Here is a 14940-nt window from a genome sequence, read left to right as displayed (position 1 = left end):
TTTATAGCGTACTTGCATTGTACAGATATCCTGTAGTGACAGTGGAGGTATTTTAACAAGAAGTTCTTTGGTCCAACCATAAAGCATGAACAATGGTGTGCCTCTAATCCCTGCTGCCAATCCATCCCGTCTGCATGACAAATGCCACTTTGAAACCTTCTCAACAGTTGCAGGTTCTGGAAGGTAATAAAGACATTTAAAGTCAACAAATCTGTCCAATTGTAATATGTTTGAACAGGATACGTGTAAGCTATGGTCATATCTCCACTGCAGTCACTAAGAACTAAAATTAAAATGAAATAACACTTCAGAGTTTAATTCAGGTTTGAGCTTGTTTGTTTGTTTTCCCCAACAGGTGGCAGTGTTTCGCCTATAAACAGATACGAAAGCCCTAAAAGCAACAACACACTCATCGTGGTAACGTCGATATTTTTGTGTCTTAACCAGAAACTCAGTGAGTAGACTTGGATGATAGTTCAGGATAAAACGTCCATGAGATGTTTTGTTAATTAGATTATTGTTTTATAAGAAAAGAAAGATCAACCATGAACTAAAACTATGCAACGCAACTAATCTAAACTTATCAGAAGAAATGCTTACAAATACCTTTTTCCAAAATATCAAGACACATATTTTACATACAGAACATAAAATATAAAAATTTGACACAAATTTTATATTAAAAAAAATAACTACAAGTTACTATTATTGGGGCGGGGTATATTTATAAAAAACGTGTGCTGTCTAATGGGGGCACACCAACCAACCAATCACATGTCAGTGATGAATTGTGATGTCATTGTTTTTCATCCAATGAGAATCCACGGTGGTCCGCTGAAGCGTCTTTGCATATGCTAGGCTATTCGTATGCTAAGTAGAGTCGTTAACACCTCCCGCCAGCCCGCTCTCCCTCACCTCCTTTACGGGACTCCGCATCCGACAGCTTTTGACTCCCGTGAGTGACAATGCGCTGCCCTGCTAGCTGTCGGTTGCTGTCGATAGCTGTCGCTCACGTCAGTATACAGGGTCAAAAACACCACTTTTCTTGCTGTGTTAATTGTCAATACTACGATAGCAAGACAACAAGGCTGAAGGATCACATTTCACAGGTCAGTAAAAAACTTTAACTAAAATATACATATAAAAAAGTGGAGCGTAGGTTAGCTTTGCTAGCTTAACTTTTATTACTTTAGCTTGCGCAGCGAGTATTTCGGTTCAATTAGCACAAAAATAAGGCGACCCACATAGATTTTCTGACAGATAATCAGGAGAGCAGGTGTTTAAGTTAGCTAATCAACCACCGCGAGTGTTCAGGCGATCTCTTCCTACTGATCGCAAAATGAAAATTCAAAAATATAAATCTGCACCGGACAGAATGTTCTGTTTTTTGTGTGGAAAATGTTTTTTATTTTTTTATTTATTTATTTATTTTTTAAGTGTTAATTCCCGATGCACTTGAACGTGATCTTTGGTCTGCGCTCCTGGGGCTGTTGTTTATTGGTTGCCACGGCAACGAGTCTGCGCGTGACCACTAGAATGGCTCAAGTTAGTCCACTTTGACATATACCTATATTGGCTTCGATAGTCCAACTGGCCTGAAGGATTATCTCTAGCAGGTGCTTTTGTTCAGTAAATAGGGCCATTACCTTATCAGTACCCTGGTAATGGCCTCAACGCATCTCACAGTTGCACAATTGTTCCTTAGACTTCGACTTCGACTGACTTTGTTGTCATTTTCAACAGTATAAAATATGAATATAAATCTAAATATAAAATATAAAGTGCAGGACTGACAGTAAAATAGAAGTTATTTAGCTCTGTACATGTGCAAGGTATAAAGTGGAGACCAGTTTTTGAGTGCAGTCCAGTTAAGAGTTCAGCAGTCTGATGGCAAGTAGGAAAAAGCTGTTTCGGAACCAGGTGGGCCTGCACCGGACGCTGCAGAACCTCTTTCCAGAGGGCAGCAGGGAGAACAGTCCATGGTGGGGGTGTGAGGGGTCACTGATGATGTTTCAGCCTCAGGACACGCATCCTGCATCGATGGTTGACCTGACACTTCGCCCTTTTGCCTGAGCTGGGTGTGGAAGGTTGTTGCCGAAGCAGTTTCTCCTTGTGTGCCTTCTTCTCACTCACATGAGAGTTACCGAACTCTTTTGCAAGCTCAACCAGGAAGTCCACCCGTCTCTCCTGCACCCCAATGCATGCCTGATAAAGCACATGTGCATTCAGTGCTGCCATGTCAATCATGTTTGCCAGGTTTGCTGACCAGCTGTCACATAGTGATGGAACCTTGGTCACCCCCCGCAAGATTATGACTGAAATAAATGCCATTAGTTCTTGTGAACTAAATAGGTGAAGCAGTCACCTATTTATCCTCCACAGCACAAAAGGCTGCATGCAAATTTGCATGTGCAAAGTCTCCCAGATTTCTTTTGCTTACACTTTTTGCATGATTTTTTTGAGGTGGATCAACACAATTAATTTGGTTAGTTTATTTCTAAACTGTCATTTTAAACCCTCTTAGCTTTATTTCAAAGAGAAACATTACTAATTTCTTTTAGAAAAACCTTTGCATATTTTTTGAAACAGATTGTATGTTTTGCAAACTCTATGTACATTTGGCAAAATGACCTGGATAATGCAGCACAACATCATGGATCAGCTGCAAAAGGTCACATCTCTCCAAAAACACTTCATGTATGCTTCAAAACTAAACTGAAGAGCACTACCTACAGGAGACCTGATCTCCTGCAGGTATCATAGATACCCACCCCCAACATGGACTATTCACACTCCTACCTTCTGGCCTGACGGTCAACGACCACATTTGCAATTGAAGAAGGGATGCTAATTTGAGCCATCAGAGTCGTTAGGGTGGACTCCGGCCTTTTGGCCCTGGCAAGCCGATGTAGGAAGGACTCGAAAACTGAGCCATCCTAGTGTTGTTGAGCTGACAGACTGAATAAAGAAATTAATACAATCACCCGTTTTTCTACATTTTACCCAGAACATCATTGCGTCATTTGTTCGTAGAACGTGAAAATATTTCGAGCAGTCATCAAATAGGATAAAATATATCATAAAGCACAGGAGCCAATAGTTTGTTAAATTAAGTAAAATTAAATTGTTGGTCAATATAAAAGAGAAATTCGCTTTGTTTTCTCTTGTGTCTTTACAGAACCGACAGAAACTAAACTATTTATAGATTTATATGCAGACAGAATATATATTTTTACATATCCAAACATCAGCATCTCAGCCTTAAGTCACATTTTATAGAATCCTGTAATATCGATGGTCACTTTACTCGCCAACTGCCAAAACAGTTTTTGAGCTTGTGATATTTGCTACATTAAAGACGCATCATATCTCATCTGCTATGTGTAAGTCAACAGGACAAAGGTTTTGCCACCCAACTGAGGGACAGCTGTGGAGTCAGAATCACATGATTGAAAAATGCAAAGTTTGCACTAACAAGGATTCATTTGGTTTACACAGACGTTATTTATTCTGTTTTGAATCAGTATTTTTCCGCAGACGGCAAAGAAGGACACAGCACCACCAGGATGGTCCAAATACACCACAAACCTGTTGCATCCTTCTGGACGATGAACTTGATACTCCGTCCCACCTTGGCTTTGCCCTACAGTGTACTTTCAGGTCAGACAATACAAAGTATAATACTTCTGATGAACATCAGAACAGGTTATAGAGTTCCTAATACAATTAGGTGTTAGAATAACTTAGATCAAGTTTTAAATGAAATCAAGTTGAGAGAATTAGCAGCAAACAATTTCTCCATATGTAACAAATGAACAGATGTTGATGCAATGTGATCTACCCAGAGCTGGTGGACAAGCAAAATTAAATTATTTATGTGTTTGTATGTCTTCCTTTGATATGGAGCTGTAGTCAAATAGACCACATGCTATGTGTGGCTCTATCTGCTCTGTAGAATCAGTTCTGAAGAAACTAGAAGTTCTAAAGAAGCAGTTCTAACAAATTTACCCTGTTGTAAAACTCTGGGTTTGTGCATTCTAAACAAATTATGAATCCAGAAAAGCAGAAAATAACACAAAATTAGTTAACTATGCCAAGATTTTCTCAGATACTACAGAACAGTATGCAAAGGTATCGAACTGAGGACCCAAATTTCAATTTTTGACACAAGCAGTCAAAGTTTAAATATTTTCGTGGATTCAATAAGTCTGTCAGCAACAGGATATGGAACCTCTGGGGAGGCAGAAACAGCTTAGTGGCTATTTGAGAATTCAGATGAATCAAGAAAACTCAAGAAAAAAGTCACTGAGCTCTTCTTTTACCAAGAACGCATTTGAAAAGGATTTAAAAAATATGTTTTCACAAGTTTTCCAAAGGACATGTGTGTTGTATGTTTTAGGTTGGATTTGCGTGTATAGAAGTTATGCCCAGGCAAAGGCAGGCATGTTTTTTGCGATTAGCATTTATTTTGTTTTCACGAACCAGCAGTTTTTTTTCACAGATGTGTGAAATATGTGGTGCCAGTGGGTAAACATTGAGTCCTTACACAAAGAACAATTGACACATTCTGCCATCAGCAGAAGTTAAGACTTGTCTGGGGAAAAAAATCCTATTGCCAAGAAAAACCTTTTTCTCACAGCAGCTGCTTCATGCTACAATAAAAACTAATATAAACAAACTCATGCACTCTTTTGACCTAAGGGGTTCAACAAGCATTTGCTGAGTTTTACAGTTGTTTAGGAAAATTCTTTTTCGCTTTGGGAGAGAGATTCAGTTTTCACAAAAACAATCTAAAACTAATCTAATCACAAGTCCAATTAGAATAAAATTACATCTGATCCGATTAAAAAAAGGTTTGCCAGATGTTTAAACTTTACTTCAGTAGGTTTCAGTGTTGCTGAGACTATGATTATGTTTTTTATGTTTTAAAACATCAGAAAAAATTATTTTTGTTGCCATTAAGATTGCGGTAGAATGTGACTACTCTGTTCAGAATTTCATATTTCCAATCCGAGGACCAGAACCTTTCTAGGGAAATGACTCTGGGTGTCTGAGGCTAAAGGAGAGATCAATCTTTGCTCTGTGAATACACTTTCAAAGTAAATCCCTTTTTATTTTTGCCAAAGTTATGTTTCCTTTTTTTTTCATTGAGAATTTAGAGAGAAATGAATCAACCAAAGCCATAAAAGATCTTAAGCTGAAGATAAAACCCTCAAATTAACATGAATTATTTTGTTATATTTGTATTCATCATCAAATCGTCGGTGATTGTTTTGCAGCGTTTTGGCACTTTTCTGTAAGGAAAGGTTAAAATTTGATTAAAATGCTAAAACTGAACGTAGTGTTGAATAATTTCACAGCATTGAAACATGAGTCCAACTTCACTGAATTATTTAACAAGGTGCAAATAATCATTTCACACAGTTCAACTCAGGATCCAGCTTTATTGATTATTTCCACCAGGGGGCAGCATTACACACAGCCAAAGACAGCATGCAGCGCATTTCCTTGAAACACAAAACTAAGACAACAATATCTAAAAATCCAGCATTAAATGTCAGAAAAACATGGACTATGGTTTTATCTTACTCACTACTTTGGTTATTTAATCATTTACGTGTGGCTCAATGTTTTACATGATACATAAATTTAATTTGTTTTACAGCGGTGAACAAAAACACAAAACTGATAAACACAAAAAGACATGCGTTAGCCTCAACACAAAACTGAATAAAAAAATCTCAAGCTCCACGTAAGTTTTACATAACAAAACAAAACATACACCGCATCTATATCCAAAAATAGTGCCCTAAGATTTGACAAGCTGATAGATTTAGATAATGAAATAAAACCCTACAGCAAACTAAACATCTCATGTTTTTAATTTGCTTCACTTTTAGCTGCACAACAAATCGTGACCAAACTAAGCCCATCACCGACATCTGATGATCAGTTATTCAGCTGGGCAGAAGGCTGCGTAGTTATCTTTCAGTATCATGTAAAGACCTGGGTAAACTGGTTCAGTGAAGTTGTATTTAAAGGTGTGCAGGTGATGCAGAGTTTTTCCCCATACAGCAAAGAAGGACACAGTACCAACAGGATAGTCCAGATACACCCCAAACCTGTTGCATCCTTCTGGTGGATGAACTGGATAGCTCATGGTTTGGCTATCGTGTGCCAAGTACATTCCGTACAGACAACGCAAAGTATAATATTTGTGATAATGCTCAAATGTTTTTTGCTTTCCAGGTTTTCCACCAGTGCATGCAAGAACTACACCAGTGTATGTGGAGCCACCTGGGGTCCATGTGACCTCAAAGTAATGACGACCAGTCAGGCCTTCTGTGCACAGAACATGAGGAACTGAGCCATCCTGAGGAGTATCCGCAGTGAGCCTCACCTTCTTGTTTCCCTCAGAAAGTTCAAGAGAGTCAGTGGCTGTGTTTGGGTCCAAGGTAAGATCACAGTAGTCTGGTTGACATAGGAAGACAGTCTGTTAAAGTCTGATTAATTAATTTTAGTTCATTTTAGAACAAGTTATTATGTAAATATAAATGTACAACTGCAATAAATGATAATATGAGATGGTATTAGCTTAATTTAAACACATCTTTTGTTTTAGAAGAATATGAATCCTTTCCTTAAAAGAAAAGTCTCACAACATCTTGGCTCAAATTAAAATCACGTATTTAAACAATATCATCAAGATAATGTACTTACAATATAACAGAACTCTTCGATCTAAGTTGGCTGTGACATCAGTAATAACAGGTTTTGAGAAGTCTTCAGTTTTTAGAAGGCCCTCCATGTACTGGTAGATGGTTGCTCCTTTGAATTTCTTATTTGGAAGAACTGCTATAAGGAAACGAAATTTGCTGCTGCTTTTCAGGTTTTTGGCAATGGTGTAGAACTCTTTGGCCTTTTTCCTCATGTTGGTTACAATCTCATTGGAGAAGAACCAGTGGTCCTTAGTGGGTGCAGTCACACTGGGTGGGGGTGCTGCCTTATCTCTGCTCAAATAGTTGGTCATCTGCTCAGTGAAGGGGTCATCAGTTTCCACAGAGGTGAAAACAAAGCAGAGAGCATTTTCTACACCTGCAGCCAGAGCTTCTCTGTCCAAATCAGACTCATCTGGGACCGTCTTGACTCCCTCCATAATATCTGCACATGATTTGATAATGTTGATTTCTCTCTCTGCGTTATCTAACCACTTATCTAAGTTTTCCTCACTGAATGGAGACTTTTTGTGGTCATCAAGGAGTTTCTCTACAGACTTTTCATCTTCTTTACCTTCACGAATCAGGGGAATCTTCTTCTGCATGGTTTGTCTGAGCATTGTTGTATAGTCATTGCAGAGATTATGGAAGCGCTTATGCTTTTTATAAAGCTCTGGAAAACATTCCACCACTTTCTCATCCAGAGCCTCATTGCATCTCATTTCCATTTCTCTGATACTTTCCAGAGTGTCAGTTGCTTTTCTGACCAAACCAACAGAAAAGTCTCCCATCAGCTCTGATGCAGATGGTTCCAGATCCTTCAGAGGAGTCAGCCAGACTTTAATAGGAACTGAATTCTCTCCATTTTTTCCAAGGAGCTCTGGAAGCCTGGAGTACGTCTTCACTGCGTCCTCAAAGGTTGCAGGGTTCTTGTCGAGAATTAGGTCTCCGTAGAATTTGCAGGAGAACTTATTAGTTACAGCTTTTTCTTCATCAGTGAGCTCTACTTTAACTTTCGCCTCAAAACTAAAGCCTGGAATTTTGTTAATCGCAACTTCTGCGCTGGCCCCAATCTTCTGAAGACTGCTTGAGTCTAACTTCTCACTGTCAAACACAAAGAAGGCATTTGCTCCGTAGAGTATGCCTGTCACGACATGTGTTGCACTGAGATCTGGACTAAAACATTTAGCATCCAGTTCCTTCTTGTCAATGTGAGACAGAGACAGATGCTCATATGTAGTTGTGGCTTTGTACTGAAGGGTGATTCTGCTCTGGTTCTTGAATTTTTTCTTATCATTCAGATAACTGGCCGATCCTCCAACCTCAACCAGACCACCCAGGATACTGGCTTTAAGCGACACATTCACGTCCAGCAGAGAAGACTTGGATTCAAGGGTGTCGGATGCAGTAACGTGATAAGAGCTGCTGTTCTGACCCTTAGTAGAACTGTTCTTCTTGATTGTTTCTGTGTTGCAAAGCGTGAAACCTGTAGAATCCACAAAAACACATTAAATCAGATTAAATTTTGCATGGAGTTTTCTCTCTGTGGGTTCTCTGCATGTACTCCAGCTTCCCATTTCCAAAATATTTGTTTAATGTCAGGCAACTGAACACTTGTCACATGAACGTTTCATCAACATGGACAAGGTCTCCCTCACATTTAAAAAGTTGTAAATAAAAGTAATTTATACTCCTCCTTATATATATATATATATTTATTTTACTCTTCCTGATGAATTGTTTGACCTGTGTGACTTTCATTGCTTTAACGCTCCTGACTCAACTGTTTTTAATTCAGCAAAAGTCTTTGTACCAAAGCAAGGAAGCAGCTAAAACATTCAGGGCAGTTGTTCTTGAGGCTCAGAATTGGGAAACACAGTTTCAAACCACAACTATCTGCCCCCTGTTTGAGTCTAAATAATCTCCAGAAATGAGCAGGTTTGTTCTCACCTGTTATCAGCTGATCTTTGCGAGCATCATACAGCATTCCCAAGGCGAAAGGCCGGCCGAGGGCGGCAATCTCAACCTGATTTGAGGACATGTCTCTGATCTAAGAGGACAGACAGCAACATCAGGAGGTAAATACAGAAACAATTCCAGAACTATGAAATGAATCTGTTATGTTGTTGGATAAAATGATGACAAGCAAACAATTATGCAGCTCTTCAGAAACATGAGGATTTCCCTACCTGATGAAGACGAGTTGTTCAATGGAAGCTTTTTTGACTTGTTTGAGTTCTTGATTTGGGGTTTGTTCTTATATCTTTATAGCTACTCCCACTGAAGTATCTGGAACACCCACTTGTTCAAGTCTCTGTGACATGTAGAACTCAATGAACTATTGAGGATCTGTTCAGATGTGCCAAGAAAATACATGCAAGAATTCATTCTGGCTTCAATGTTAAGCAGGAGTTTGGACTTGTTGCTCTCACAAATCAGCAGATTATTTTCACCCCGTGGTGTTTCAAAGTGTGTGTTGGCTGGGTAGAGGGTTACATGTTGTTTTTTTCCTCAGAGAGTGATCTACCATCATAGTTCACATCATCTGCCCCACTTGTACAAAGAACAATGAACACATCTTGCTGTCAGATATTTAGGAAGAGTTTTGACTTGGGAAGATGAATGGTGGATGTTGGTGGCGGTGATGGATTCATGGATTTATTTTTCTATGGCTTGATGTTCAAAATCTAAAGATCGATCTGTTCCATGTCCTCAGATTCACCCCAGAAAGGGTTTTAGAAACATTTAAAAGATGATCCTCAGTCAGGATCATTACAGAATAATGATGTATCTCTTTGAGATTCTAAGGTTAGAGTTTTGCTTTAAACTACTTTATTGATCCAGTGGATAATTATTTTGGTTCAAAATGTTCAGGATTGGGTTTGACTTGTTCACTGTTAGCCTTTGCTGTATTTATTACAGTTAAATACCACAAAATGCCCAGTAAAACTACCATAAGACATCTTTACAAGTAGTTACTGTAATTTGCATTGCATTATGGGTATAGTACATAGTATTACAGTAACTTACTGTATGTTTTGAATTTGCAGTAATTTACTGTTTACACATTACAGTAGTGGTACTGTACTTATAATATACAGTAAGAATTATATTTGATTTCCAACGGTCATCATAGCTGCTTCATCGTGGTTCCCTGTTTCTGTATTTTTACTCCTTTAGTGGTTAACATATTTTTAAGGCAGAAAGAGAGCATGTACTTTTGTTTTTTTCACATCCTAGCTAATATTAATATGCAGTTTATCTAGCTACGTCATCAAGCGTGGCTTCGCTTCCAACTGTTTTCTGATGACGTTTGTTTTAAACTCCGAAGCTTTTTCCCTCCAAGTGCAAGTGCAGCTCTGTCTCCGTGCTGTGGGCTCACACTGCTTCAGCTCTTCAAGACAGGTAAGAAAACACTTCTTAGAAAACTGTTTGAAGCCAAAACCTAGTCTGGAAATGTACATTTTAGATGGAGTTAACGTAACTTATAGCTTCATGCTATCATGCTATAACTTAGCATGATAGCATGAGCTGGTTTGTGCTGGTTAGCCTGGTAAAATAACGTTACCTTTACGTTACTAACTCTGGTGTTTTATATAACTGGCATATTGCAACGTTATAAGTTACGTGTCTGTAAATGAGGTGAAAGAAAGGAAAATATGATGGTGTTATTTTTTGAGCTGGTTCGGAATTAACGTTAGCTAAGGTGCTAATTTTACCGTTGAAGGTTTTAGCTTGACTTTTACCGCTTAATCTTCCTCGGGCGGCTTTGGGTTGAGATTAGCTCAGTGCTGAGTGTCTGTTAGCATTGTTGTTACATCCTTTGTCGAACAATATAACCTTAACTGATAATTGATCCTCCCCCCCTTCTCTTTTTTTTTTTTTACGTCTAATGACTGTTCATTTGTTTAAACCATGATCTTGCAAATGTTAAAAGTGCAGATTAGCTACGTAGGTCAGCAAGGATGAATTTCTAACTTTGTTCTTTTTTTTCTTTTCTTCAGATGACTTTTTTTAAAGTCCCAAGCTTTTTCCCTCCAAGTGGCTGTTCAATTCTGTCCTGCTGACTGCTAACATAGCTTCATCTCTTCAAAAGACAAGACAACAGGTAAAAAGACAGCTCTTCAAACATATTTGAAGCCACAAAATAGTCTGGAAATGTAGAGGAGCAGCTAACCTAATCTATAACTTTGAGCTTGCTACAGCTGGTTAGCCTGCTAAAGTACCATTACATCTCCAACATAGTGTATAAGAGTCTGTAAATGAGGACAAAGGTGAAAAACATTAAAGTAGTTTCTGTTATTTTCTGAGTTGGTTCAGCCACAGTGACAGGTGGACAAAAAGTTAATTTCCAACCCTGGTTACATATAAGGACTGTTCACATGTTTAAACCATGCTCCTGCAAATTTAAAGTTAAGTCAGTACTAACAGGTGCAACTATGTACAGGTGTAAATTCTGCAGCATTTGGACTTCAGAATTTACAGAATTTTGTAGTCATGTGAAGAAACATCAACACACAGCTAATTATCTGTTTGCATGTGGAATAGAGCAATGTCCTGCTTCCTTCAGAACATTTTCTGCATTCAGGTCCCACATGCACAGGAGTCACCGCCATTGCAGAAGTCAGACTGAACACTTGTGGAACTGTACTTGTGGAATGTAATGCTTTAAAAAATGCATTTAGCCCCACAAACTGTCATTCACATCCGCTGTTTCAGAGTGGTAGCAGGATGTAGGGGTAAAATCTAGTCTAGTCTCCGGGGTGAGATTCTCAAAAACCTGTTGTAATCTGGGTGAACTGGCCCTTTAAATATAAATTACTACCAGTAATTCATATTTAAGAGAGTTTTCCTTTTATGTTTTAAAGGTATCTTCTACCAAGATGTCTGTTGAAATGGAAATGACCTTACCCACTACACCAAGGGTAATCATGCTTGGTAAGAGGAATATTTTCTATCACTGTAATTTTTTTGTAGCAATGTATGTAATTGTTATGGTAGTCTGTACTTTTACTCACTAGTGTTAGCCTGACAAGGGTTTGTCTATTTTAGGAAATAGCTTGATGTCTGCAACCCGGTGGATGGTCAGTATGGAGGAGAAGGTATTTTTCGAGCCTGAGCAACTACATGACTTTGCCAGCGTCCTTGCTGTCTTTTTTGGGTCATATTATGTCTTCAATCTGGAGTATCAGGAGACAGCATCCACCACGCTGGAGATGATACAACGGCAAGTACTCTACACCAAGCCATTTATGAATTAAATTTAATGACAGTTTGACTGATGATGAAGAACCATAGCTGATTGCTGTATTGTACGTCTTCATTTTAAAAAATACAATTAATATATTTTATTTCTGTTAAAAGATTCTTTGTGAGGATCAATCCAGATGTTGATACCAAATGCACAGCCAAAGTCGGTACAAGCCGCAAGACGGGAAGTCTTGTCAAGAGGAAAGTAGTCAGTGTCAACTCCCAGATCACCACCTTCTTCCAACAACTTGCTGAATTTGAATGGAGGACTTCCAACTAGGTAAGTGTTTTACCAAATGTTTATTATTTTGTTGTCTTTTCCTCCTATCTTGCATGCTCTGACTTTACTTTAGCCTTTTTAATATGATTTTAATGATTATTTATAAATGCAATGTGATTCCTACACAATAGCCCTTTAGAGTAGCCTGCATCTTTTCTGTGTCCGTAGTAAAAAGTGGATGTCGCTGCATCTCTTAATAAATCACAGAAATGTATAAGTGTGTAGTCGTTTAAGTGTGGTGTATTTTTATACTATGCAGTTTTCAGTTTATTAGGCACACCTTTGCAGTAATCCGTCAGCACCAACAAAAGGACTAAAAAGGTTGTTGTACTTCATCGTCCCCTTGGGGACATTTGTAGTACGCAATCTTTTGAATTACTGAAGACTGACTAACTGCTTTTGCCATAAACAATCCAAAAACCTGAAGTGAAGCCAGTCCCGCTCATTCTTTATGCAGCTTCTATTATCACTTCAGTGCAATTGATTTTTTTTAAACAAATTATCAACTTAATGCTGCTTTATGACAAAGATGTTATGCATTTGAACATTGTCACTTCAGCTTAATTTGTCAACCTTCCTGTTGATTTGACAATGTAGATAACTTCCTGACCATCTCATGACCTCTCACATTGTCTGTCTTATTCTTTACAGTTCAGCTTCCACAAGATGGATCCCACTGATTTAGTTTGACAAATGGAATAAAAGTTCTTCTGATGTAGGAAATGTGTTCTATGGTTTTGTTGTTTTACAGCACATTATATTGTATTGTGACATTGTTTTTTATGACATTGCGAATATGTAAATGGATTTTATTTCTACAAATCTGCTGAAAATAAATACCTGTTATTCACAGTACTTGGACTAAAATTTCTTTTATGAAATCTTTCGGTTTATGGTAAAATATTCTTATATTAAAAAAATGTAAACTTTAATTTACAGTAAACCTGACATTATGTTGTGAAACAAGTTCACAGTAGACCAGCTTTACTATAAAATACAATTACAGTATTATACTATAAACTACATTTACAATAAAGCAGTTATAACTGTAAAGCACACTCACAGTAAACATTAACTGTGAAATATCATAACAGTAAAGGTACTGTAGAATGGTAATTACAGTAACTTGCTGCCAACACTGTTGCCAGCGAGTTACTGTAAAATTACAATAAAAGGTCTAACAGTGTTGCTTTGCCCGAACAACAGTAAAGTCTCAGGAATTCCAGTAAGACTCACAGCAAGAAAAGTCTAGGCATGTTTCCTCCTAATGTCAACAAAGGCTAGATTGTTCTGCCATGGCTTGATGCTCAAATACTAAAGCTTGATTTGTTCCGTATCCTCAAATTACCCCAGAAGGGGGGTTAGAAACATTTTAAAATGGATGGTGAATTTCACTCTAAAAGATATTTTAGATTCTAGTTATTGCATTGTTATGGTGACTGAGACCGACTGCACTAATTTAATGGTAAAGCTTTTTCTTTTCTTTTTTTTCTTCTATTGATCTTCAGTCAGAAGACAGAAATATAGCATTTGAGTTCTAAATAAAATGTAGATCCTGTGTATCTACTGTGTACAGATACATTCTGGCTTCAATGTTAAGCAGGAGTTTGAACTTGTTGCTCTCATAAATCAGCAGATTATTTTCACCCCGTGGTGTTTCAAAGTGTGTGTTGGCTGGGCAGAGGGTTACATGTTGTTTTTTTTCCTCAGAGAGTGATCTACCATCATAGTTCACATCATCTGCCCCACTTGTACAAAGAACAATGAACACATCTTGCTGCCAGATATTTAGGAAGAGTTTTGACTTGTCAGCGAAGAATCCTCTCACACAGACAACTTATTAAACAGCAGCAGCTTCATGTGAAAATGAACACAGATATTGACTAAGCCTTTTTCCTTCAGCAACACAGTTTCAGCTGTGAGTTTATTCTGAGTAATTCCAGTTCATGCAGAGTTAATATTTACAGCAATCAGCTTCTGGACCAACTTCTGGTGACAACTAATGATTCTTGGTGACGATTCCTTTCTTGTCTTTTCACTCCATAAAGTTGATCTCAGGTTGTTATCTTAGGCTTAGCTATCACCATTTGAGGAAATACCTTCTTGGTCAACATCTTTGACTTTATGAGTCTCTTCCCAGAATTTCATATTTCATCTTGAAGTTCTTGATGCAGAGGAAAAGGTTCTTTCAGATGCTCTTTATGGAGAGTTAATTATCTGAGTAGTTTTACTAACTGATTTAAGCTATGTTTTTTGTATTGGAAATGCATATTTGACTTGATGCAAACAATGCAAATCATAGTGTGTGAACATCAGCATTCTCTATGAAAGAAGATGTCACAAGCAAAAATCTGCTGGAATGATGTGGTTCTCCACCTGATGGCCAACAAACAGACTATGGAAGACACCGTAATCATGGCAGCGCAGGAACAGGCTCTCAGCACAAGAGCAATAAAAACAGAAATCCATGCTTTATATGATCACTAGTTAAATGTTAATCAGACATTGTTCCACTAACCCACATTCTCGTGAATCAGACCGGACCCAGATACAGGCTGTACAAAGACGACCTGAGAGAAACGGGATAAAAAGAAACATTTCCTCATTCATCAGGTCAATGTTCCCTCTTGGGTCCTTAATACTCATAGTTATATCTTTCCTTATAGCCTTACTAATATTCTTGTTTAATGAACA

General features: G+C 38.0%; 1 protein-coding gene across 1 annotated transcript; it reads right to left on the bottom strand.

Annotated features, from left to right (window-relative positions):
- Window positions 1-5424: 5424 nt before the first annotated feature.
- On the bottom strand, window positions 5425-9039 carry LOC116727367 (stonustoxin subunit alpha-like). Its single transcript, XM_032574760.1, has 4 exons — window positions 8906-9039; window positions 8667-8766; window positions 6721-8202; window positions 5425-6471 (listed from the first exon to the last, which is right to left on the bottom strand). Exons 2-4 carry the CDS (start codon window positions 8755-8757, stop codon window positions 5954-5956), a joined length of 2091 nt encoding a protein of 696 aa, XP_032430651.1. The 5' UTR covers window positions 8758-8766; window positions 8906-9039; the 3' UTR covers window positions 5425-5953.
- Window positions 9040-14940: the final 5901 nt, after the last annotated feature.

The sequence above is a fragment of the Xiphophorus hellerii genome, chromosome 10, assembly GCF_003331165.1.
Source record: "Xiphophorus hellerii strain 12219 chromosome 10, Xiphophorus_hellerii-4.1, whole genome shotgun sequence".
NCBI classification, from domain to species: Eukaryota; Metazoa; Chordata; class Actinopteri; order Cyprinodontiformes; family Poeciliidae; genus Xiphophorus; species Xiphophorus hellerii.
Note: the sequence above shows the minus strand (reverse complement) of the source record. Positions and strands in the feature narration are given on the sequence as shown.